This window comes from Zootoca vivipara, chromosome 1 (assembly GCF_965207765.1).
Source record: "Zootoca vivipara chromosome 1, rZooViv2.hap1.1, whole genome shotgun sequence".
NCBI classification, from domain to species: domain Eukaryota; kingdom Metazoa; phylum Chordata; class Lepidosauria; order Squamata; family Lacertidae; genus Zootoca; species Zootoca vivipara.
In genome coordinates, this window is record NC_142582.1 from 76681724 (window position 1) to 76707196 (window position 25473).

A 25473-nucleotide genomic window follows, 5' to 3' on the forward strand; every position below is an offset into this window, starting at 1 on the left:
ATTTGCGTGATTCTTGAATGTGAAAATTTATGCATGGGATATCATCTGTACATTAACAGAAATGATTGCTTCCCCACCCCAGCAAGAAGACAGTTTAGAATCAAGGCACAGTTTCAACACCTCATACAAAAGAAACCCAGCTAAAATCTCCGGTGCTGTAGAATAAGTTAAGGTGCTTCCCTAATTAGATATTCTTTTCCCCATTACCTAAAGATCGGTGTTTGATGCAATAGGAAGAATGTGCATGGCACATTACCATGCATTCAATAATGAAAAAGGTCACATAGACAGCTACTCATCGTTAGAGAATCTGGGCAGGCAGCCAGCCAGCAAAAGAGAAACAAAGGATCAATGGATATTAAATTATTATCAGACATTATGAATAGTTTCTTGGCTAGCAAAGTTCAACAGTGAAAACATTTGACACACTATTACTTCTGCTCCATAAAAGCTTTCATTTACTTAAAGGGGGGGTGGCTTTGATGGTTAGAACTTCTGACTTCCCATGAGATCTAAAGGAGAAGATGAATTCTGGGAGTCAGAGATCTCAAAGCAGGGGGGGGGGAATCCGGCTTGCTCAGAGTAGGGATCAACCAAGACACCTAACACACCTTCTTGAGGATCACTACTAAAATCCTGGGAGGCTGGCATCAAGAGAAGCAACACTAGGAAAGGATGTCGCTCAGGGGCAAGACACATTCTAAGCATGCAAGAAGTCCCAGGATTGATCATTGGCATTCCCAGAGAGAGCTAAGAAAAATTTCTATATAAAACCCGGGAGAGCATCGGCCAACCAGGGTAGGTAATACTGAACTGGATGAGACAATCAACGGATTCAACAAAAAGGCAGCTTTCTGAGATGTCATTGGGCGTGCCATATGGAGGAGCCTGGAAAAGGAGGTATCAGGAGAAGGATTGGAAGTCACACACATGAGCTCACTTCCTCCCTCTGGGTTACTGTTTCATTCTGAATTTCCATTTCACACTGGATAAAGTGTGCGGGGAGTGCAGCAAGGGTGCCAACTTGAATAAAACATTGCAGGAGGCAGGTAAGCCCTTGCCCAATCAATCACAAGATGCAGTGCGTACACATCACTTGAATGGCACTGCCCATCAACTGGGAGTGAGAGGCCCAAATGTTTTATTGCATGGGCCAAAGGGAATCTCATCCCTAGGAGTTGGCTCCTATGAAGTGCAGCATTTCTGTGCATGGAGGTTAAGCCATGTGGAAGATTGTGAGCTCTGTGAGGCTGAATGTTCAGCAAGCTGCCTAAGAGAGAGGGTGCTGAGACATCTCCTGAACAGATTTCCCATAATCTCCAGCACCAAAAACAGACAAACAGCATAGTGTAGAATGCCTCTCCTTGTTGTATTACTAGATCTTGGGCTGCCTCAGCTGCCAGAATCTAGGATGCTTCTCTCAAGGAACTATCTATTTATTTAGTCAAAGGTCTGTTACCAATATAGTAGAAATCAATGCTAATGAGGGGCATAGTGCAGATCTGCATAAAGAAAAAGGTCTGCCTCAAATAGAGGCTATTACTTTGACTTTCATATTGTTTGAGGAGGAGTCTCCTGTAAAGAGATCACAACCTTTGACAGAAGCTTCTTGTCTTGTGGTCAAACAATCCTCTGGAGCCAAAATAAAAGAGGGATGGGGAACATGCAAGACAACAACAGCAAAGTGCCACTGGAAACAAAGAATCCAACACTCAGGAAAAAAGTGTGTGCCCGGCACAAAGAGGACAGCCAGGGATCTGAACCAGAGGCCACTTCAGTCAGAGCTCACAAAGAGCCACCACTTCAAAAGCAAATTGTCACTTAGTTTGTCAAAGCCTAATGTGCAGGACATCTCTGGCTGAGAGATGTTTCTAAGTATCAAATGGAAAAGAATGATTCAGAAACTCTGTCAATGTGGAAAACATCCCAACAGTTGTCATTGGCTTCGAGGCATGTGAGCTGTCAGATTGCCATGGCTGAACAAATTACCAAATCTGGGCGGAGAGATAAGTCCAACTTCTCATGCCTGTTAAGTCTCACTAGGCCAGCATGCAAGCAGTTATCAAACTTGTGGAAGAACAGGACAGAGATGACAAAAGGGAAAGTTCTGTGTTTTCTGTCACTGCTTCTGATCATTTTGCTTTTAAAATGCCTGTGCTAATTAAATACACGTAATTCCAACCAAAATAAATAAATAAATAAAGGCAGTTTCCAAAATTTCTAATGCCCTGGACTGTCCCACCATGAAAAGTTATTCTGAGGATGTATGACCTGATCCAGAGGGAAAACACACATATCCCCCCCAACAACAACTACACATATAACTGCTGGTGAAGGTGTGGTTGGGGGGGGGGCTAATGATAATGAGCTAAAGCTTTCATGAACTTTAAATGGAAAATACCCAAATTATCTGTACCCAACAGAGACAATCTGCATGGCAGAAACCTGAATCTTCCTTCTGGATCAGGTCATATAAGTACAAAAGGGTGTTGGGGCAAAGCTGAGGGGAGGGTAGAATTGGCAGGTACCAAGAAGTCCTCATACGGAATGAGGTGTGCTCTAGGATCTCTCTCATTAAATGCTAACTACTGGGAGATGGGATTAATTCAGACACTAAGTCTCACCTCCCAAATATGTGACCCACATAGTCACTGAGGACAGAACCCATCTCACTTTTGTATAAAAAGGATTTCTGGAATTGGGCCTTTCCCTTCAGAATTTCTACATGAACGGTTTTCAAAGCTGGTTAATTTTAATATTAATATTGGAAAATGTATTTCAATTAAAAAAAAATAAACAAAATAAATATTTTATAGCATTTTCCAAGATTAAACATTAAAATTCGATTCAAGTTTTTAAAGCACACCATTAGAATATGCACTGCCCTTTTCCCCCCTTAAAAGATAACAAGGTAACCCAGCTTAACAGTGACAGTTATGTAGAAAGCATTTCTAGATTTGTAATCTTAATTGCCAGCAAAAGGTTTCATTAAATTGCACTGTAGGAATTGATTTGCAATGGGCAATTTAAATGGGCTATAATCTTACAGAAGAAAATTAGACATTGCAGGCTCACGGAAGAATATAGCCTGAACATTCAGGCCTCTGGTAGATTTGCAAACGGTGGGAGGGGGTGGGAGGGGGTGGGTTCATATGAAAGCTTTTTGAAAGAAATCTAATTGCATCCTGTTGTAACCTCCAAGGACGCTGAGCAGCAGCCTTTGTGTTGCCTCTTTTAAATAGGCATATCCATGTTCATTGACTACAATAGCCAATACCTTGCTACAACCTAGTTCTCCAAACCCAACACAGCAACTTCAAAGAAATAAACACAAAAAAATGGTGTGGCTCATACATATACCAATGTATAAAAATATTGTTGCAGCATTATTTTAACTTCATCTTATTAAGATGTCAGATTGTCTGATGATTTCTCATGTAGCCCAGGACTTTAGACAAATTTATCACACCTGGCACTCTATAGATGAATGCTAATGGCACTATGATATGGCTTATTTTTCAAAGTTTGTGGAGAAGAATTACTATGTGCCTGCTATTGATTATTCATATGAAGCAATGGCTGAGAAAACTGAACGTCTTTCCCCTGACAATATAAGAAGAGCCTGGCCCTTAAGCAGCTTTATCAAGTAGCAGTGGCCCCCAAGGTTCAAGAAGCAGTCCGTGGTCTTCAAGCATAACATGACATTCCTCAACATTCTTTTATTATTCTGTCTCTAAGCACAGGCCCAGACTGAGGAGGGCTAAAGAGGGCACATGTCCCAGGAGGCAGGTTAGGGAGTGGCAAAATGGCAGCGTAGGAGATAGGAGTACTGCAGCACACACTTAGTGACTCTTTACGTTCCGGCCAAGTTCCACATATTAGTAGAGGTGGGGGGGGGGGGGTCGTCCACCCATCTCTTCTAGTAGGAAGCTCAACCCAGCTGGAATGTAAGGAGCCACTGAAAGTATGCTGCAGCTGTGCTGTGCCTCTCCCAACTTTCCCATGCCATGTTGTCATCAGGGCCTGACTCTTCCTCCTAGATCAGGCATTCCCAAACTTCAGCCCTCCAGATGTTTTGGACTACAATTCCCATCTTCCCCGACCACTGGTCCTGTTAGCTAGGGATCATGGGAGTTGTAGGCCAAAACATCTAAAGGGCCACAGTTTGGGGATGCCTGTCCTAGATGTTCCAGTTGGCTTCCACTATTTTAAAATGCAGAGATGGGTGACCATAGAAAGTTCTGCCTGCTCCTTGCCCACTCCCCCGGGAAGAGGAAAGCATGAAGCTGCAGACAGGGCATGAGTTTGCAGATTTCCTTCTTTGGGTGGTGGCAGTGGCAGTAGCATGGGAGGTGAATGGGAGAAATACTTTGTCACTGTCCAAAAGAAGGAATCCTGGCAAAGATGCAAACCTGCAAGAGAGGGAGCAGAAGTGCAAAATTTGTAGATCCGACACTAAGTATTTGAACAAACCAAGAGACAGACAAATACACTGCTCCACTAGTCAGGATCATGTGGTGGCTTCTGCGCCCTTTCTTTATAAGCTGTGAGTTCTGGGCAATGGAGCAAGCATCCCTCTTCCCAGCCTACCTTGTACTACTCATTTATTTCTTTTTAGAACTAGTTCCTTGGGAACCTTGGGGTACACAATGAGCACATGTGACAGTCCTTTCATCAGGCACCTGCTTCTGTGTCTCAGTGCCCATCACAGCCAAGTTTTGTCTCAAAGCCAGCACCCATCTCTGCATTGCTAGTACAGTATTATAAATTATTCTGGGAAATTTAGATGAATTAAAACATTTATTGAACCAACAGTGATACAGAGAGAAGCAAATGGATGCATCCCTCCTTACCCCCTTCCAGGAAAGAAAGACGGCGGTGGGAAATTGCACAGATGGGTCTCCGAGGCTTTCTACAGCTATGCGGCTTCCCCCAATATCACTCAAGGACAAAAAGAACAAAATAGGTTAGCATGGGGGCTAACTATCTATTCTCCACCACAGCCCTCATCACGTGTCATGAGTACATATTGAACCTGAGCATCACACCAGAGGCCACAGGCGTTTGGATGCCTTGCATTTTGTTTGGAATTCAGAAAACTAATGGTCTGAAACAAATAGCACTTAACCTGCTGCATCTAAAGATGTGGTTAGAGACATAGTGGACTGTAAAAGCACAGTTTAAAGTTCTGCACAGCAGAATGAAGGTAGCCTGCTTCCTAGTTGAGATCCACCACTGGGAACACATGCTTTGGGGTGCTTTGTCTGTGAACATTTCCATTGTGAAGCCCTTAGGAAACGTGCCCATCTCACCTAACAAACTACAACCTCAACATTCAGACAAGAGCTTCCTCTTTCCACTGTGTGCCAAATATGAACACAGATGCAGATATTGATCATGCTGGTCCCTTATTAAGGAGCTTCCTTTCCATATGCTCCATGGGACAAAGTCCCTGAAAGCCTCATGAAAAAGCATATGATATGGCCTTTCCACTGAGCTGAGTTTCAGCCCCTAATATCAAGCCAATATTGAGCATTTTAAATCTTAAATCTTTTCAGAATTTTCTGGGTTTTAACTAGAACTGCTGCTGTATATCTTACTTTTCAAAACAGTGAATCCTTAGGACAGGGTAAGACAAAAGCCTAAATAAAACTTTTAATCACCTAACCCATATTTCACCAAAAGTTTTCTTAAGATATGCCAGTGATGGGGAGTGTCACTAGTGTTAGGGAATCAGAAACTGCTCCTAGAGTTACTGGTAAGTATTTAGATCCTTCCCTTGAGATCATAAAATAAAAAAATAAAAAACTCAGATACTTAGTTAAAGCTAAGCTAAGCAAACAGTTATCACTATTCCCCTGATAGTTTGAGCATTCCTCTCAAAGTGTAAACCTAGGAAAGTCACTAATGCTTTTAGCCTTACAGCTTTTTAATAATAATAATAATAATAATAATAATAATAGAAGAGAATGGGAGCAACTCTATTCAAATTCTCAAGTGAGAAACATGAGACTGCATTGCTTCCCTAAGGCATGCACACCCTTTATTAAAGTTCTGACTGCCCCCATTGTCATCACAGGGTATATTCAGATGAACCTAGAACAAAGTAAATGCTTGCAACACTTTTTCCATGCTGTGCCTCTGCATGCAAAATGTAAAATGAATACATTTCTTAGGCATGTCAAACACTCTGCAATCTATTATTCTCTGATACTTCAGAAGCAGGCTTTCTCCTTCAGAATTCAGTCCTTGCTTTAACGGGGAAATGCTGAAAAAATTCTAAGCCATACAAATCATAATACATAGTTATCACAATCAGCCTAAGCTCAGTCGACAAAGGAGTAGTTAACATTCAGGTATCAACTAAAAAAAACCCAAACAAAAAAAAACCCCTAGGCTCCAGAACAATGACATTTTAATGTCATCATTTCAGGCTATTGTCTGGGCCAGATTACGCTTTCCAAGATTCATATGTATAGGAAGCAGCTTGGGGAATAAAGCACTATTGTATTACGAGAGTGAGGATTGTCCTTGTGACAATCTAATTCTAGACTGATAAATCCTAAAATCTGCCAGATCTCCTATATTTAATGTCTAAAGGACACACAGTGCAATCCTGTGCATAACTGCATTCAGTGGAATGTACCTCCCAGGTAAGTCCACACGGGATTGCAGCCTTATGTCTCTTGTCATTAGCATAGAAACAGCTTCCCATCTAAAACTAGTAAGGTAGTAGTGAATGAATTTGAGGAGCAGGGCCTTAGGCTGTATTCCCTATCCCTTCAGATGAAAGCTCTATAGGGATTTTACTATGAAAGAATGCCTTTCATTAATGTTGTGATTATACAGGTGCATAGGATTGCAGCCTTATTATGTTAAGTTACAAGCCTTTAGACACAACAAATTGTTTGTTGTTTACTCGTGTCCGACTCTTCGTGACCCCATGGACCAGAGCACGCCAGGCACTCCTGTCTTCCACTGCCTCCCGCAGTTTGGTCAGACTCATGTTGGTAGCCTCGAGAACACTGTCCAACCATCTCGTCCTCTGTCGTCCCCTTCTCCTTGTGCCCTCAATATTTCCCAACATCAGGGTCTTTTCCAGGGACACAACAAATACAGGCATGAAAAAACTCCCTGGATGTGTTTGTGTGAGATCTGCACTCTGCTCATGTGCTGAGTCTCTTCCATACTATTCAGGTACCAGATGCCTCTTTCTAAGCTAAGTACCTGGCTGTAAAAACAAGCTAAGGTAATAAAAATGATACCTTAAGAACTAAATCATTTCTACCTGTCCTAGATTTGCTAGTCATTACCCCCTGGCTCTGCCAACTATGGTATTAACTCTCCTGCCTTCTGACTCAGCAGCAGCAATGGACACCATGCATTACTGTAAAATGTACCACGTGCTAAAACTGCCAAATATTTCAGCAGGGAACTTAAGAAGAAAAACAAGAAGAAATGCAGCAACCTGAATTAAGCAATAAGAATAGCTCAGAAATCACCAAGCAAGCCCCCCCCCCAAAAAAAATCAAGCAAACATGTATAACCTCCACACACTAGTCTCTTTTGTCCCCTACTTCCAACAAAGCCCTGAAGGAAGATGAGCCACACAGGGTGTCTTAACAGCTGAGTGACTTTTCCCTGACCTCACAGTATGATTATCAAAACAGGTATAGGGTATCAGCAGTTTCCCACAGATTTCAGGGAACAGTTACTATAGAGCTCTATAGCCATACACATCCTAGGATACGATATTGTGGTCTGTTATGTTATACTGTATGTAAAGTTTGCTTGGAGCTATGCAGCACCTATTTGCATGGTACTGACTTATTCCCTTGAAAATGCTATGGGAAGCCAACAAACTGGTGATTTTTGCTGTATGACATCTAAGAAGTACAACCAGGCAATACAAAGAAAGAAATATTTGTATCAGATGCCTAGTTAGGCAGACTCTAAAATGGTGACAGAATAAAGATGCTAGTAGGAAGGGGAAAAAACACCCAGTGCATACATATTTGCTCCAATAGTGCTATCTCTAGTCATAAAATTAGTCTCAGCCATGACAACTTTAAACAAGAACAGCTGCCCGAGTCTGGGTCCAGTGCCCTATCTTACTGCACCTCATTTCACCTCTAATGGGAGAGACTCATTCACACATGCCTCAGAATTTATTTATCTGCACCAAAAATATTCACAGAATTCATTCAGTCATGCACCCCCAAATTTCAAGCCCAGTTTGAAAAAAATATTTTCAAATCAGATTTTAAAACGTGAGCTCTCTCTCTCTCTAAGGATTCCTGTGCTACACCTATCAGCCTTTCATAAAACTTCACACCTTCCACCCTCCAATACGGCAAATGTTGGAGAATATAGGAGGTGAATGGCTAAGAACTATCTTGCTCTATTTATTTATTATTCACATGTAAATAAAATCAACAGCAACCAATAAACCATGCCAAAGGTATCTGTGTTGGTTCCTATCATCAGCACACACCTTCCATTAAGCCATTCCTGAGGATTGAGGCCTCTGGAGCAGTATTAAATTGGTACAACATTGATCTGCAAAGAGAAATTATGCATGCAAGGGAATGTCTTACAATGTCATACAAAGCTCTATGGATCCCAATAAAGGAATCTGTTTAAGTTTGGAACAAGAATATGGGAGCAATTTGTGTTGTTCTCATATTAATGACTTGCAGAATCCAGGATGTCCATAAACATAAGATAAGCTTTATTAACTATTTACAGAACAAGGAGTCTCTGTTAAAGGAAGCCATAGCTTCTCTACTTCTGAATCATCTTTCTACCCGGAGGCTCATCTGATTCACTAAAGCACAACCCACTTAAATTGATAGTGTCCTCACACAATACACAGAGTGATCCAAATTAATCTAAATAGCTGCAAGGAGAAAAAGGACATTTAAGACATGTTTTACTGAATGCAGGTGCCAGTTCTGTGCATGGTGCTATTTTTATGCAAAGCAGCATACTCTTGAGCTTTCAGCAAACACAGGAACCAAGTGTCGCAGAATTTAGCAAGGGCTGAAAAACTGCACCTGCACAATGGAGGCAGGTGGAATTACAGAGCTGGTTCTTAACTGTTTGCTTTTTGTTATTATTCTGATAAAATCTTTTTAAAATTGCAAAGCTCTTGTGCAGTGTCTTTGCCTTATGTCTGTGAGCATCCTAATAAAAGATGAATTAGAGAAACCAGTGGCAGCAAATGCAATACACCTCAGATTCTAATCAAAGCCCTTTCGCATTATTGCTGAAGTTAACTTTTGAGCAACAAATGGGAACAACCAAGAAGAAGCAAAACTCCCTGCACAACACAGCACAAGTGTGGAATTTTTTGCCTTAGTATTACAAAAAGCATATATTAATGCTAAATCTGGTGAACAGAAAATGTTATTGTATTGTACTATGCAAACTAAAATAAGAATAATCATCTCATCTCCAGGGTGTAAAGAAAGGAAGCTATTCCTTTCCCATATTCAGCACTGCATGATTGACTTGGCTTATTAATGTAGGGGTTGGTGTGCACTTTTTTCTCTAAAGCATAAGATATTGATCTCTGCCACAGGCGGGATACCAAACCAGATGGACCACTGGTCTCATCTGCTCTGTCAAATCTTATCAACACAGTGTTAATCTCCAAAAGGAAAGAAAAAGAACAAGATCACAGTTCCATGATCAGAGGAGCCCAGACTGAATTTTTTCATAGTATTTCCCTGCCCTCCCCCACTTTTACTACCCGAATATCAGAGAGGAGCATATGTCACCTTTAGACAAGGCTCAGCATAGAGAAATGGCCATAGTGTCATGCCAGCACGAGGAAAAAAGTGATGAGTTCCTTATAAAGTAAATTGAGCTGATCTTTAAATATTGTTAATAAACAGAGAGTTAGATTACATTATGCACGAAGATTTGTAACATTGCTTATTTCCACAAATACTCTTTTCAAGAATGGATGCACAAGTTCATATGACTGCCACATATGGAATGTCATACCAACTGCCTTACATCCTCTCCAATACATTGCTTAAGATACTTTGTTTATGAAAGGTGCTAAATGCAATCTATAAATTAACTTAAAAGTTTATTAACCCATCTTATGCAGGTTCTAGTTACAGGTAGGTAGCTGTATTGGTCTGCCGTAATCGAAACAAAATAAACAGTCAGCATCTTCTGTTTTGATATCTAGGTATATTTCCCCATAATTGTTTGGTTTCTGAACATTGTCCAACAGTAAGGTCACTAAATATTTTGTACAAAATTGACAGGATCTTTTTAGAATGTTCAATCGTATTCAAAATTAAATTTTCAAAGGGCATCAATGACCAAAGGGCTTGAGACCTAACTGCTGAGCTTGAAATAAAATGTACAATTTGATGAATAAGTAGCCAATTCACATTGCATCCTCTCATCTTTTCTATAATTTGTTCTGCTGTGAGGGACCTGTCGTTTTCATAAAAATTAGCCTATATATATATCAGCCTTTTTCTTTCTATTTCTTGCCAATTCGATTTCTGTCAGGCATGCAGAAGGAAGGGTGCTATCCAAAGGTATTAATGGTGATGCAGATCGAGCTAATTTGGGAGTCTAAATTTGTCAAATCTTTAATTTTGCTTTCGCAATTTTTGCCACTTCTTGCCATTTCCACTGAAATACACATAGGTAAAGTCTGAAACAGAAATAAAAACTCTGGAAGTACCATTTTCTTAAGTGATGGAACTCTACCCATCCATGACAAATATGCCTTACACCAAGTTTTGATATTAGTGACAAAAATTATAAAGTTGTGTCCAAGATTTTGTATTCCCAAGTATGTGGGCAAAGGTTGAAGCAGTTGTGGCGGGCCTTGCAGCTTCCTCTTGCTGTGTGACATCACATGTGTATGTCATGTGCATGACCTCATTGAGCACTCCCAAAGTTGAGGAGAACCCATGTCCATGCCAGATGCTGACCCCACTAGCTTTGGAGTTACCAGCAGCTGAGTGCCAATTCCCTTTGGACATGCTGATTGGTGGGTTTACTCTTATTCCTTTTTCAAATAGGTTACTTGCAAGACAATAAGGGATTTCCATTTTAACTCATTTCATACCCTTCTTCTTTTCATTGGGTTGCCCAGCCCATTCACATGGGTTACATTTTGCCCAAGGTTACATTTTGGGCAAATGCTTTTTATTTTTAACGCTAGTTCCCATAAAAAATTATTTTGGTTGCCACATATGTAAAAATTGTTTTGTCCCAGTTCCAAAATTTGTTTTCATTATAGCTTGAGCAAAAATTCGGTGGATTTCATTTTTAAAAATTATTTTCAGTGTGGCATAAGTGGAAATTGTTTAGTCTTCATTCCATTCCCTGCTCCTCCATATGGAGCCTCTCAGGAAAGACTCAATGTGGATCTTAATTAAGGGTCTGCAGGTAGGGAGTGTATGAACGGAATGAGCAAAATCACATTTAACTCTTTTCCCTACCCCTACTTATACAACATTCAAACTGATCAACTTATTGCAATGTTAAGAAACAGTATGCCCTTTCACCATCTCTTCTAGCAACTGCAAGCAAGGGTTTCAGCATACAATGCAGGTTATAGCAATAAAAATGAAAAAGTCCAAGACAGGTTACGGGAGAATGTTGTCCCTGTTTTCCAAGCAGATTCTTGAGTTTCTTACCGTGTTTCTCATATTATAAGTCATGTCTTATATTAATTTTTTCTTCAAAAAAACACGACATGGCTTATTTTTGAGGGATGTCTTATTTTTTAATAAAGTGCACGCGGGCGCTGTTTGCCGGGCTTGTCAAGCCCAGCAAACAGCGCCCGCCGATCTTCGGTGACAGGCGGGGGTGGGCGGAGAGCGGAGAACGATCTCCGCTTCCCCCCCACCCCCGCCTGTCACACAGCACAGGTCGGCGGGCGCTGTTTGCCGGGCTTGTCAAGCCCAGCTAGGAGCGCCCGCCGATCTTCGGTGACAGGCGGGGATGGGGGGAGAGCGGAGAACGATCTCCGCTTCCCCCCACCCCCGCCTGTCACACAGCAAAGGTCGGCGGGCGCTGTTTGCCGGGCTTGTCAAGCCCAGCTAGGAGCGCCCGCCGATCTTCGGTGACAGGCGGGGGTGGGGGGAGAGCGGAGCATGATCTCCGCTTCCCCCCCCACCCCCGCCTGTCACACAGGACAGGTCCGAAGATCGGCGGGCGCTGTTTCCCGGGCTTGTCAAGCCCAGCAAGGAGCGCCCGCCGATCTTCGGCTCTGTCCCCCGATGCGCGACGGCTCGGGGAAGCAGGCAGGGAGCTCCTGCTGGGTCCCGCGCCTTCGCCTCTCGCTCGGTCGGGGCTACACGACATGGCTTATTTTCGGGGTATGTCTTATTTTTCACTAACCCTTAGAAATCCTGTCATGGCTTATTTTTTGGGGATGCCTTAAAATATGAGAAACACGGTATCACTACAATCCATCTTGAGGCATGCATTATCAGCCAAAGTAACAGCAAGTTCTGCATGCAGCTCAAAAGGCAAACTGGCAAAAGTCCAGAGAAACAAACATTGAGGTATGTCTAAACTTGAAAACTGAACACTGGCGATACAACTCTGCCCAGGAACTAACAAAATTAAGCCTTCTTCAGAGGATTAATTCCAAGTGATCTGAAGTTCTTCATCACAGTGTTGCAGCAATACGGTAGGAGTAGTATGTGCTTGAAACACTGTGGCAGCAATGGGAGTGAACTTGGAGATTAAGTGTAACATTTTGTAACAAATGAAGTAAGGAAGGGAGACAAGAAACCAAAAGGATAGAATACTCCAAGCAGCAATATAAAACAACCTATTCATTTTTTGAGTTTCCAAGCACATTGTGCAACTAAAATGCTGATTACTATCCACAAGCCATTGTATGGTTGTTGGCTCTTGAAAAAGAAAATAATGTGAAGATAATGAGTTCCTTACAGTGAGAGGCGCAAGCTTTTTGCTCATAAAAACCTGAATATTAAGCTTTCACCTTAACACATTTAAACAACCTCTAAAATATGTACAAGCAGCTTATTAACTTTACAGCAAGATGGTAAATCTGAAACCTTAAAAGAAGAAAAAGAAAATCTCAAATATAAAAGCTGAGCTCTTCCAATGATATAGGTAATTACTACAAAAGGGCACTATTAAACTGTCAGAATTCTATTTAAATTTAACCCAGTCAATGATCAGCCCTTCTCTCTCTCTCTCTCTCTCTCTCTCTCTCTCTCTCTCTCTCTCTCTCTCTCTCTCTCACACACACACACACACACACACACACACACACTGAATAGGACAAGATCTTGAACAGGAGTAAATCTGCAAGGCTTCATCAATGTCATGTTGATTTACAGAAGCCTTAAGCAAGACCCATTATTTCAACACATTTAAATTACTCTAGCACTACAAGAGTTTAATAGCCGAGTATTAGAATGACTCACAACAAGAGTTTTCTGCTCACAGCAGGCCTGTAGCATACATGCTTCATAATTGCTAGCTTATTCTTTGCATGTTAGGGGCAGATTTGAATTAGAAGAGTGTTTAAGTCCCACAGCCTAGTCATGCATTGCATTTCTATGCTGCAGAGATGGTTCAGTCAATATGGGCACACTCTCTGCAGGAGACAGTAAGACTGAACTATGCTCGATCTATGCTAACATAGAACGTTCCTGGCCACTGTCCTTAATCTGAGATTCATTGAAGAGGCAAACTGACCACAATACCTCACTGGCCACACAAACTACGCAGATTATCTTTTGAGACTCTTAACCTGGTGGAACATGAAAACAGCTTGTGCTATTGGAGAAATACAGTCATACCTCAGGTTGCGAACGTGATCAGTGCAGGAGGCACGTTCGCAATCTGCAGCATTCGCAACCCGCAGTGCTGCGCCTGCGCATGACACAATTTGGCACTTCTGCACATGCGTATGATGCCATTTTGTGTTTCTGCGCATGCACGAGCGCCAAAACCCAAAAGTAACCAGTTCCAGAACTTCCGGGTTTGGCACAGAGCGCAACCCGCAGCATTTGCAACCCAAGGTATGACTGTAATCGAAAAGATATTCCTGTTGCACTGTTAAAATAGGCATAGATATGTAAAACTAAATGTGCTATTGCACTCATGTCAGGCTTGTGGGCCTCTCATAGACACCTGGTTGGCCACTGTGAAAAAGGAATGTTAGACTCCATAGTCTTTGATCTCATCCAGCAGGGCTTTTCTTATGAGACAAGAACCCCATAATTTATTAAATGTCTAAACATGTGCTACTCTTACAACATTAATTCAGCCAATCTAATAATACCTTAAGAAACATGAGAACCAAACATTCTAGTTAGTACTTCTTGGACCACTTAATCCATGAAATTTGCTTTGACTGATGATTAGGAAGTGGTAAAGTACCTCCAATCTACTTGATGATACAGATTCAACTACTCAAAGAAGGGGTACCCAAAAATCACACAAATCAATGCTGCTACTAGGAAAGAAGGAAAACCCCTATGCATCAATTATATTAAATCATGAAAAAAACTTTAAAATGCCTTTTAATGCACTTAAACTAATTAAATGTTTGTATCGCTTCTGTTCAAATTCAGTGGAATTCTGGAGAAAGGAAGAAGGTGGAGAGGTCAAGGGAATTCTGCAAAAAAAAAAAAACAAAATCTGGAGTAAGAAGGCATCAATTTCTGCTCCAACCAATGCTTGTTGCATGCTGCACTGTTTCCATTCTGCTGCAGTTCAGCTTCCAACAAACACTACATTATTGTGCCTGCTGTTCACTGTGGCTGAATTTTATGTAATTAAGTTATTATTACATTTATTTCAATACAAATACCATTAATTTCAGTGCAAAGGAAACAATGCAAATTGCGGGAAGGGAACATCAATTATTTATCATTTGCAGACTGAAAGCAACAGCAAAGACCAGTCATATGTACCAGTCGCTGGATTGATTTACTCTCCAGACATGGGATGAATAAATGTACACCAGTAATTTCTGCTACCATTTCAGTCAGACTTCTCTGACATCCCTAGCCTGGAGCTGCTTTTAAAAGAATACACTCTTAAGTCAGTTCTGCCTTAAGTGATTGTGCACTAACTCAATGAACCTAATGGCATGAACAGGTATATCAAAACTATTGGGCAAATTTATGCTTAAGTTTATAACAAACAAAAGTTCACCTCAAAATGTCACCAAGTAACATTTATTAATAACAAAAAGAAACATTTTGACAATACCTCACCCCCTGGCACTGTTTTCAAATCAATGCACATCTATGAAATTCTGAATAAGAAACTTAACAAGGAAAGGAATCAATCCAAGAGAAATCAATAATATTGTGTCACAGAAAATTGACGTCTCGCATCTACACTGGTTAAATAGATTCTTACTGAACCAAACAATGCTGCTTGTTCTTCCAGCAATTTTTACGTGGTTCATTGTGGCTTCCTGGAAGTTTTTCCTCAGTTAAAAAAAGCACAACTCTTATGCAGCAACCCTAAACTTGTTACTGGGAAGAAAACCCCTATTGATTGTAGTGGAACTTACTTTTGATTAACATGCATAGGATTGCACAGTTAATTTATTAATTGCAGGTGGCTGCTCCTTGAATTCAGTAACCTACAAGTCCCAAAAATTATGTAATGCTATCAGTAGCAAAAACTTATTTCTTTGTCCATAAGAATAATTCTACTGATTCCAGCAGATCTATTCACATGGTTATTTGGGTTATTAATTTTTAACTTTAAAATGAAAAGTCAACCAGGATTTAGGCATGTAATTCACACCAAAGCCATTAAAAATTGTATGGCTAAATCCAGTTCAACTGTGAACATGATTAGTGTCAATCCCATTTTAATTCTGTCTGGAAACTAATAAATCAGTGAAAAGCTTCTCTTCTACCACCACGACTCAGGGGCGGGGGCAGGAATAGACCCCAATTTTCTACAGCTTTCTGAAGGCCAATCTATAACAACAAAGCTAGATGAGATCAAGCTGGAGATCAGGGCTAAGAATACTAATTAAATTCAACACCCACAAAATGTGGTTATGAAAAAACCATATTAAGGGCTGCGCCTCAAACATATGGTATTCATGGGGTAGTGTTCCTCTTTCCATTCCAATTTGCACAGGTAATGTATGTTACAGAAAAGAAACCACAAAGAACATGGGCACATTCTTTTCTTTCCCTCTAGAAAGGAGGCAAAACCTTTGCAGTCTCCTAGCAGTTTTCTTACAGATGGAAAACAGGAGCATGTGCTAATTTAACACCTTTCTTTCTTATTTATTCATGTAGGAGACCAATTTATTTCCAATGAACAAATCTGTTCCAATAATTAATTATTAATGTTAGACAGCCGTCAAATACACAACATCTCTGAATGAGTATCTTGCAAAGAGGCAGGCATGTAGCACACATTCAGCCCAAGGATTGTGGTCCAAAGTGCTTCTTTCTATAATCCTAAATATATTTCACTGAAGTTTTCAACCCGCATCCTTTCCCCTGGAAAATTCAGCCAGGAAGGAAATGTAATAATACCCAATTCCCTGTGTTGTTTTGCAAACACAAGTAAGAGAGAGATCACCCAAGCGTGAAGAGTCATTAAAATAGATCTTACATATATCATTATAAATTTAATAATCTCCATGACGGCTAGAGTTCAAGTTAAAATGAATGTCAGCTAAGCATGACCAATTGATGTTATCCCAGCTGCCACCGAGCCTCACTTGGGGTTATATTATACTTTCAGAGGCCCCATTTTACATGTGCACCAAACACCCAGAGCCAAGAGCAGATGGAAGATGTAGGCCTCCATACTTATCAGAGTTTCAGTCAAAACCGCAGATTAATATTAGTAAACCAGCTCTTCAGTATCTTATGAGACACCAAATGTTTGTCTCATAGAGCGCAAGCCTTGTATATAGGAGGGTTTTTAAAATATATTAAAGGCCTCTAGAAATTAAGTCGATAAGAGGAATTTTCTTTCAGTGTCTATTGATTGATATTTCCAGCTCCAAAAGGGGTTGTGAAAATAGGTCCTTGTTGCCTTCAGCTGATATAGCAAAGAGGAGGGGGGGGAGATTCTTTGGGGAAGGCTCCCTAAGCAAACAACTGCATTTCCATCTTGGAGAGAGAGAGAGAGAGAAAGAGAGAGAGAGAGAGAGAGCACTATCCAAGCTGGTTTTATTTCCAGAGAAAAGTAAGTTTTATTCTTCAACAGACTCAGCAAAAGAAAATCAAGACACATAATCCTTCTTGTTTCACTGTATCGCTGGCATTACTGAAACAGAAAAGTAAAGCTAGATGCTCAATTTACAGCTCAGGCATTTTTCAACAATTTTCTCAAAAGCGATGCATTTAAGTCACAATGAAAAAAGGGATCTCCAGAGGAACCAGAATACATTAGTGTACCATCAACTTATCCCTGTGGACTTATATAGCAACAACACATCACAATTTGAACCAGTAAAAGAAATTTAAAATTCAGTTGCTCACTACTTTCAATTACTACTAATGAATGACAACACTATACAGTATTGGATATAGAGTCACATGTCAATATACACCCATGAAAAAACCAAGGCATAGTTTTCATCAAACTCTTGCTGGCCAATGAAAAGCATACAATTATTTAAATATACTCTCACTTTTCTCAAATGCATGAGACACCGGGAAACATATCGAGACCATCTGGCAAATCCATGGGTACCAAATATTCCATTAAGGTTGCAATCCAACACTCACTTACCTGGGAGAAAATCCTATTGAAGACAGAAGAACTTACTTTTATGTAAACATGCATAGGATTGCACTGCGTGACTATTCATTTAAGATCTTACATAGAAAACAGTCCTTTATGCATTTTTATTATAAAAAAAGCCCAGCACCCACCAACAAATGAAATAGTAAGTTAGCTTTATCTTCCTTACTAGTGTCACCGCATGACAGCAGACTCATTATAATAACCAATCATTCTTCCTGTTTCTTATTTTCCTATTGCTCTTTCAAAAACAACTAAATGCTTCCCAGTTCTTTGCTGCTCCCTTACCACTCAGTGCCAGCCAATTAAACTAGATCAATGTTCAATGTTCAACCTAAGAAAGCTCATCCACCACCAGCTACAACACTGAAAATCTGCACTGAATACAAAAATTGTAAGTGGCATTTGAACTCCCTGAATCATGCTCAGCAATTTAAGCACAAAATGCCAGTGGTGAAGTCTTGTCACTTACTCTTTTTTGATCTTCCAGTCCATGTGTCACAGGCTTTCTTTTCTGATGCTGGCTAGACTCTGATCCAGATTCCATTTCCCAGTAACAAATATCCTGCGTGTCTCCTGAAGCTTTTTCCTCAAAATCCACAGTATGAATAAGGAAACATTAATGTGAAACGAAAAATAGAGAGGACCTTCAAATCTCTTCCTTGTTTTTTATAATCCTTTCAGATCTCTGGTTTGCCATCTCTGCTAATTATCTTAACAGACAAGCACTGTAAGCCTTTTATTCCCTATTTTAGCTCAGATGTAGAAATCCATTGATGTGCATTATAGGGAGTTGGCAGAGCTGAATCCATATTTAACAGTCTGTGCCACATCATTGCTTCACCAGCATCTTCCTTGTTGCTCCACCAGCATTCTTGGCATGGATAATATATGTGTCAATAAAGGTGTAAATGTGCATTTAATCCACTGTGTTGATATTATCAGCATCCCTCTCCTAGGCCACCTTCCTCCCATAAATCAGTGTAAACACTTCACAATGATAATTGCCTTTTGCAAATCTTGCAAGTGTAAATTACATAAAATCATCCATGCAACAGTGTCGTCACCATCTTCTTCCACACAAGCAAAGGCCTAAAAGGGGGAAAACACATATTTTATCTGTTTGATAGATGAAAGGATCTTTATTACATTAGCAGCTTAAATGTGTGATAAAATCATAGAGCTTTGCACGTATAACATTTCTTATGCACAAGGTTACGAACACACTGTTGCTAAAATAATGGGTGAAATGTAGTATCAGATGAGCTAACTTGTGCAACAGGGCATCCCTTTCCTCTCCTCTCCCCTGAAATCCCCCCTAAAATCTGCTCCAAAGTGTGCCCAACTGTCAGAAGCAGGGTTTTTTTTGGGGGGGTACATAGGGGAAGAGAGGAAGGGGAAGTCCCACTGCATAAGTGAAAGTCAATTCTCCTCACATACATATACCAATTTTGGCATTTAATTTAACAAATGAAATCAATGTTGCTTTACAAGAGTAGTTTAATGTGCTCCAACATTCATATACTTTTACTGTCATCTAATGTTCTTTCTCTGTTTCAGCCAAATATAGCCATCTGTGAAAGGCACACAGAAAGCAATATCATATTTTGTGTAATAATCACCAGGTAAGTTAATGTTCAAGACTGGACTGTTCCTGGCTCTACCTCTGCAACAAAGAAGTCCAAGAAAGAAAGAAAGAAAGAAAGAAAGAAAGAAAGAAAGAAAGAAAGAAAGAAAGAAAGAAAGAAATTATCCATAAACCAAATGAACAATTGCTACTCAGTGAAAGAAAAACAAAGTTACTATCATCTAAAAACTGTATTTTTAAACAACTCATTCCCTACTCTAATTTTAAAAAAATGATTAGTTGAGACCCTGCAGTATATAATCACATGTCACCTCAAAGGAAAATTTGAAAGGCCAAATTGTAATATTTATTTAGGTGGGGTGCCTTGTTGTCTAATTGGTTCTTTATCTAAACACAAAAATGAAAACTGGCTGCTATGAGGAATTATTTACAAAGAAGCCTAGGTAAAGAGCAACACAGATACTAGAACAACAGTCTCCTTTTTTGCCATACAATTACAATTCATCTCTACCTGTCACTGTCCACCTGTCAAACTTTGCCTGCAGGGGAAATAAGGTTCCAACCCACCAGACAGATTCACTTCCCCACCCCTTTTTCCACCAAGTGGTTGTCATAATTTTACCAGTCTTCTGCAGCTCTTCAGAAATCTCCAAGGAAGCAATAATCTAGTAAAATTCTCCCCAGCTCTTGGACACACATACAGGTTGTCTGAATTTACTCTGAAGGAACTGCTCTTTATGAGTCGCTGATTTATTCTGTATGGTTCATTCACTCTTTCTCAATCTACATAACACAGGGCTACAACTAATCCCTATATTGCTGGTCACACTTACATTGTTTACCCATCCTCACTACTGACAATCAATTATTTGAGGTCGGGTTAGCGAAACACATAATGAAGGCAACAGAACAACATGGGTAACCTTGCCTAAGCATTATGAGTTCTTCCCATAGGTCTGTCATTTGTTGAATGTATCTAGTTCTAGCAAGCAACTATATAGACTACTACAGCACTGTTCATGCCATCTGACTGAATGCACTCAGCTGGAAAGAGAATGTGGCAGAAAGACACTGTCCCGTGCACATTGTTGCTCATATAAACAGACCAAATGTGTTTCCAAAAACAGCAATCTTGTAGGCTTGTCCATGTGGATCTGGACCCTGCTTTCAGGTTCTTTGATCCTGCATGCAGAGAATTCATTTGTATTTCCATTGAGCCTATTCACACAGCCGGCTCAATGCACAGAATGCTGCCCCCATACCACCCCCTCCTCACATTGGGTGCAATCAGCTTACCCAGAATGGTGTGTGAACAATGGTTAGGTGCAACAGGACTAGAACCCCTTTTGACTTCTAACATAACTGTTAAAGGTTTCCATGCTTTAGAAGTTATGTTAGAAATAACACACCGACTTCAGATTGGTGTCTGAAAGTATGGGACATACATACAGAGCCTTTTTATTAAACACTGGAATGGTAAGAGTATGTTATATAAATCAGCATTTAATACAGAGATAGTTCTAGTTGTGCCAACATACTGTTGGTGAGACAAATTTCTATTTATGATTAAATATCACACTGCTGATACACTGTTAGCTTATTTCACCTCCTCTTTATTTTAATTATCATAACTATTTCTTCTATTCATGACCTACAGGATAAGTGACATGCTTGTGCAATTGCTACTTTGCATATTTCGTTTGTCTGTTATCATGGGGAAAACAGGTTTCCATGGGAAAGTGGGTTTTTAAAAAAAAAAAGTTTTTCAAAAACCACTAAAACTCAAATGTAAAAAAAAAGGCAAATGTTGGCATGTGCAGCTTTTTGATCACAGAAGCACTATTGCATGCTGGCTTATTGCTGACCAGGAGCAGCAGGGCAGAATGAACCAACAGATAAATCCGAAGTCCTGCAACACACCCTGCCCATCAACCACACTGGCTGGGGCTCAATGAAACTGCTGGGTTTTAGCCTGCACTAGCTTCAGGCTGGCACAGTAGAAAGGCCTAGATTGGAACCATCACTGGTAGAACCTATGGCCAGCCCAGCTTTGCCCTGAAACACCGCACTTCAGAGGTTTGTGCCAGTTACTGCTGCCAAATAAACTGATGGGAGTAGCTTCCACCTATGCTTTTGGTGAGCATAATGGTGACTTGCATGGTGGCAGAGCTCCCACTGTCAGAGCCTGGTGGAGCCGAGTGGATGTAAACCTCTCATCCTCATTTGGCTCCCTCCCCCAGCACATCAGATTGAGTGATAGGATTTGCTCCACTCACCATACCTAATGAAACCCCTTCTACACAACTAGCAAATGTTATGGAAGCAGTGGGCTTCATCCAATTGTGACTCTGAACCTTCACTCATGCAAAACAGGGCACCACACCCAATTTTTGCCAATGACTTCCTAATCATGGTGGCCTCCCCATGGCTACTGAAAGCTGCCCCTGAAAGTTAGATGACCTTCTGGAACAGCATCAATATGGTATGGAAGACTGAAGTAGGGAGGACTGGTGAATATCAGGCATCTTGGCTTCTGAGACTGCAAGCATTTCCACTAGTACAAAGCCAACATTGGACACAACCCCATTTGTCACCCTATCAGGAAAGGAGCTATACGTTAGGATAGCTGTGGGAAATACCAGCACCACACAGTGGCGAAGCTGCATGCTCTGGCACCGGGGGCGAAGAGCAGGTGGGGGCGTGGCACATCGCCTGCGGGGGCGTGGTGTGTGTCCCGGGGGCATGGTAGAGGGGGCACAGCGTGTGTCCGGAGGGGCGGCCATGATGGTACCCCCCTCCCCAATGGTGCCGAGGGCGGTACGCTGCCCTCGTTCCTCCGCCAGTGGCACCACACCAGTGTCTACTACAGCCAATGCATCACGCATGGAAATAAATGTGTGAGTGGCTGCCACCATTTCCCCAGATGTGTCTACACAGCTATATGCACACATATTTTATTTGCACACTACATACTTTCTTTTTTAAAAAAAAAAGTGGTGGTGCAAAATCAACATTTCCCATAGCAATGTTCTATAGCAGCGATATATATACATGTAGCAGCAAGATGGCAGCGTATTTCTTTATCTTAACTGCATTGTTACAGGCACAAGCTACTTTTTGAAAAAATTACTAATACGATGGAGAGAAACTTTTTTTCGCCCTTCAGTGATTTCACTATGGCACACGAGACTGCATCAGTCACATCACGTTATACCATGCTGCAATAGCATGACATAACCAGTGCAAGTAAGGACAGTGTGAACGATCCTGTGAAGCAGAAAAAGTGCAGTCTCTCCCTCAATGTCCCTTTGTATTAAAATTTCCAGAATTTTTTTTATTACTTCTACACCCTTCAGATTAATCTCAGGACATGCATGAGTAGAAATTGGAGTTTGCAAGGAAGCCTTAGGGCGATGCTCACAGCCCTTTGTAAAAAAATAAATCTATGGAGTTGAAAAACTTTTTTTAAAAAAAAACCCTTTACCACCAACTGGGACTGGGGAGAGAGATCCATAGCTAAATGGTTTTAAAAGACCTCAAATATTTGCAATATACACAGTGATTTGTTTTATCTTCCTATGAAACAAAGCTTGTTTTGTTAATGCTGTAAGGGGTTAGTTTGGCGTGGTAAAGATTGGTGAAGAGGAAAATCAAAGAGAAACTAATGGCACTTCAAACAAAATTTTGATTATTTCAAGTAAGACCACCTTTCTATCTCCATCAAAAGCAACAATTTGATGTCACATCAACCCTAAAAAATTTATGTCATCAACTTACTAGAGCCTCTCATTTGTGGTGGTCAAAGGAGTTTTTCTCCATTTTATCCTTATGCCATAATCATGAGGGGTATGTTAAACTGAGAAACTGACTGGCCCAAGAATAACTAGCTGAACTTAGGTTTCCCTAATCAAGAAAACTATCCACTATGTCACATTAGCACTGAATACAAATATTGAGGCTAGATAATAAAACCCTGTGTACAAGTGAAGCACCAGATGCTCTACAAGTTGAGCAAGACTGATCCGTGTAGGAACTTTTCTGGTTCCCAATTAAATGCTATACTTAGAATATATCTGCATTTCAGAGGCTGGGTGCAAATCATAGCACACTTCTGATTCCCACCAGCCATCAATACTGGGTCGTTCAAACCCTGCTAGTACATAGCAACTGGTCACCACAGACTCCATACAGGTGGTAGAAAGCTGTAGCTTGCCAAGGATAAAAGGCATATGCCGTTTCCCTTAGAAGGCTCCCAAATTTATTTTTGGCTGACAGCATACCACTCCAGGAACACAGGCAGTTGTTGTGCCATACACCAATAGAGTGCTACAGGGTCAGGAATCAGCAACCACATTGGCAGAGGCTACCCAGTACATCCATGAACTTTCCAAGTACACAGAGGACCACGTGAGCTCTCTTTCTCTCTCTCATTCTCTGTGGCCTAGAATCCTAACAGTCAAACAATACAGTCTAACCCCTGAAGCAAAAAAGAATTAAAAATAACCTTGTCCATTTTAGGTTCGAAATCTTTGAAAGGTCTATAAATATAAATATAAGGTTCAGATAATTAGCAACTAGAAAAAGAGAAAATGTACTAGTATGCCCTTCTATCATAAACCTTCTTAAAATGCTGTAGAATCAAGAAACAGCATAACATTAAATACAACAAAGAGACAATAACCAAGATAAATCATCTTCCTTTAGGTTACAAATGAGCCTGTTTTACCGGTAGTATAGATGCCTCAAACAGGAGCCAACTATGGGCAGTGCATTCTCTCTCTCTCCCTCCTCCCACCCCAACCCCTAATCCACATCGATCATTAATATGCCTTTATGTGCAAAGCAAGAGTTCAGACAGGACGTTTATACTAACCTGTGTTAGGTGAACTTGAGAATGTGCTCTTGCATTAGTCCAGCATTCTTTACAAGAATCCCAACAACCAGCAGGCACAGGCTGGTCAAGCAGAAATAGCCCAGTGGTGTACCAAAGAACCACCACAATCCACCCCCTGCCAAACCTTGATATAGCAATCTTGCCTGCTAAACAATACTTAGTAGAAGGTATCTAGGAAAAAAATATCCAGGCCTTCTCTCTTGACTAAAAACAAATAAACAACACAATATTATAGGATTCAGAGAGCATGCTTAATTGGCTGGATGCTCTTTTCACAAATACACAAAACTAATAACCAACCTGGGTAAAAGAAACCAGGACTGGCATACAAGAGCTACTACCGACGTGGTTAAAAGAGCTTCAGAAACATCGATGAACCAGCCTTCCCGTTAACACTCATTTACCTTCTTGTGCCAAGGGAGGAAGGCAAAAGTGGACCAGTTCTCCCATCACCTTTGCCTGCAAGGCGAAGACAGGCAGAGGGAGGGAAAGAAGCGCCACCAGCTCCGCGGAGGGCAAGAATGGAGATGATACAAGCCGATGAGCTGCTGCTGCTGCTGCTGCTGCTGCTGCTGCTGCTGCTGCTGCTGCTGCTGCTGCTGCTGCTGCTGCTGCTGCTGCTGCTGCTGCTGCTGCTGCTGCTGCCTCCAAGCACCCGGCGCCTCCCGAGCTACCGCACGCACCATCTACCTCGCCGGCGCTGACGACTGCCTGGCTGGCTCCTTCGGAAGCCCTGCTCAGCTCCTTCTCCCCGGCGAGGCGGCGGCTGTTGCCCTTTTCACGCAGGGAGCAGCAGCCCCAGCTGAGGAAACGCCGGCAGCCAGGAGCGGCGCCTGTCCCTGCGCCCCGCCTCCTCTTCTTCCCGCCACCTCCTCTTCGCGCCTGACGGGGAGCGGCCGAGGACGGCGCTTCTGGGCACTTGGGGAGGCTGCCCTGCGACTTCCCCAGCTCAGGAGCGCAGCCGGAGCAAAGTTCCCTGGGCTGCTCGGGAGGGGTAGTTATTATTTTATTACTAATAGGAATAATTATTCCTAACAGTAGTAGTAACAGCAGCAGCAGTAGCAGTATCTCTCATCTGGGAAGCGGGGCAGCAGGCAGCAGATGGGACCTATAGCAGGTTGCTTTGCCAGAGACCACTAACAAACCGGGCGCGAGGGCTGCCCGTCTCGCTCGCAGCCCCTGCTGGGAAGCAACCCACCCACCGCTTTCCCTCAAGCCACGG

General features: G+C 41.4%; 1 protein-coding gene across 2 annotated transcripts in view; it reads right to left on the reverse strand.

The window, feature by feature from the left end:
* Window positions 1–25097, reverse strand: part of NAV2 (neuron navigator 2) — a 538301-nt gene extending 513204 nt beyond the window's left edge. For both annotated transcript variants that reach the window (XM_060275159.2, XM_088668311.1), the window contains exons 1-2: window positions 24656–25097; window positions 18242–18861 (exon numbers count right to left, since the gene is read on the reverse strand). In XM_060275159.2, the coding sequence (XP_060131142.2) occupies window positions 18242–18316 (75 nt within the window). In that variant the 5' untranslated portion in view covers window positions 18317–18861; window positions 24656–25097. The remainder of the gene's footprint in view (window positions 1–18241; window positions 18862–24655) is intronic.
* Between the last annotated feature and the right edge of the window lie 376 nt (window positions 25098–25473).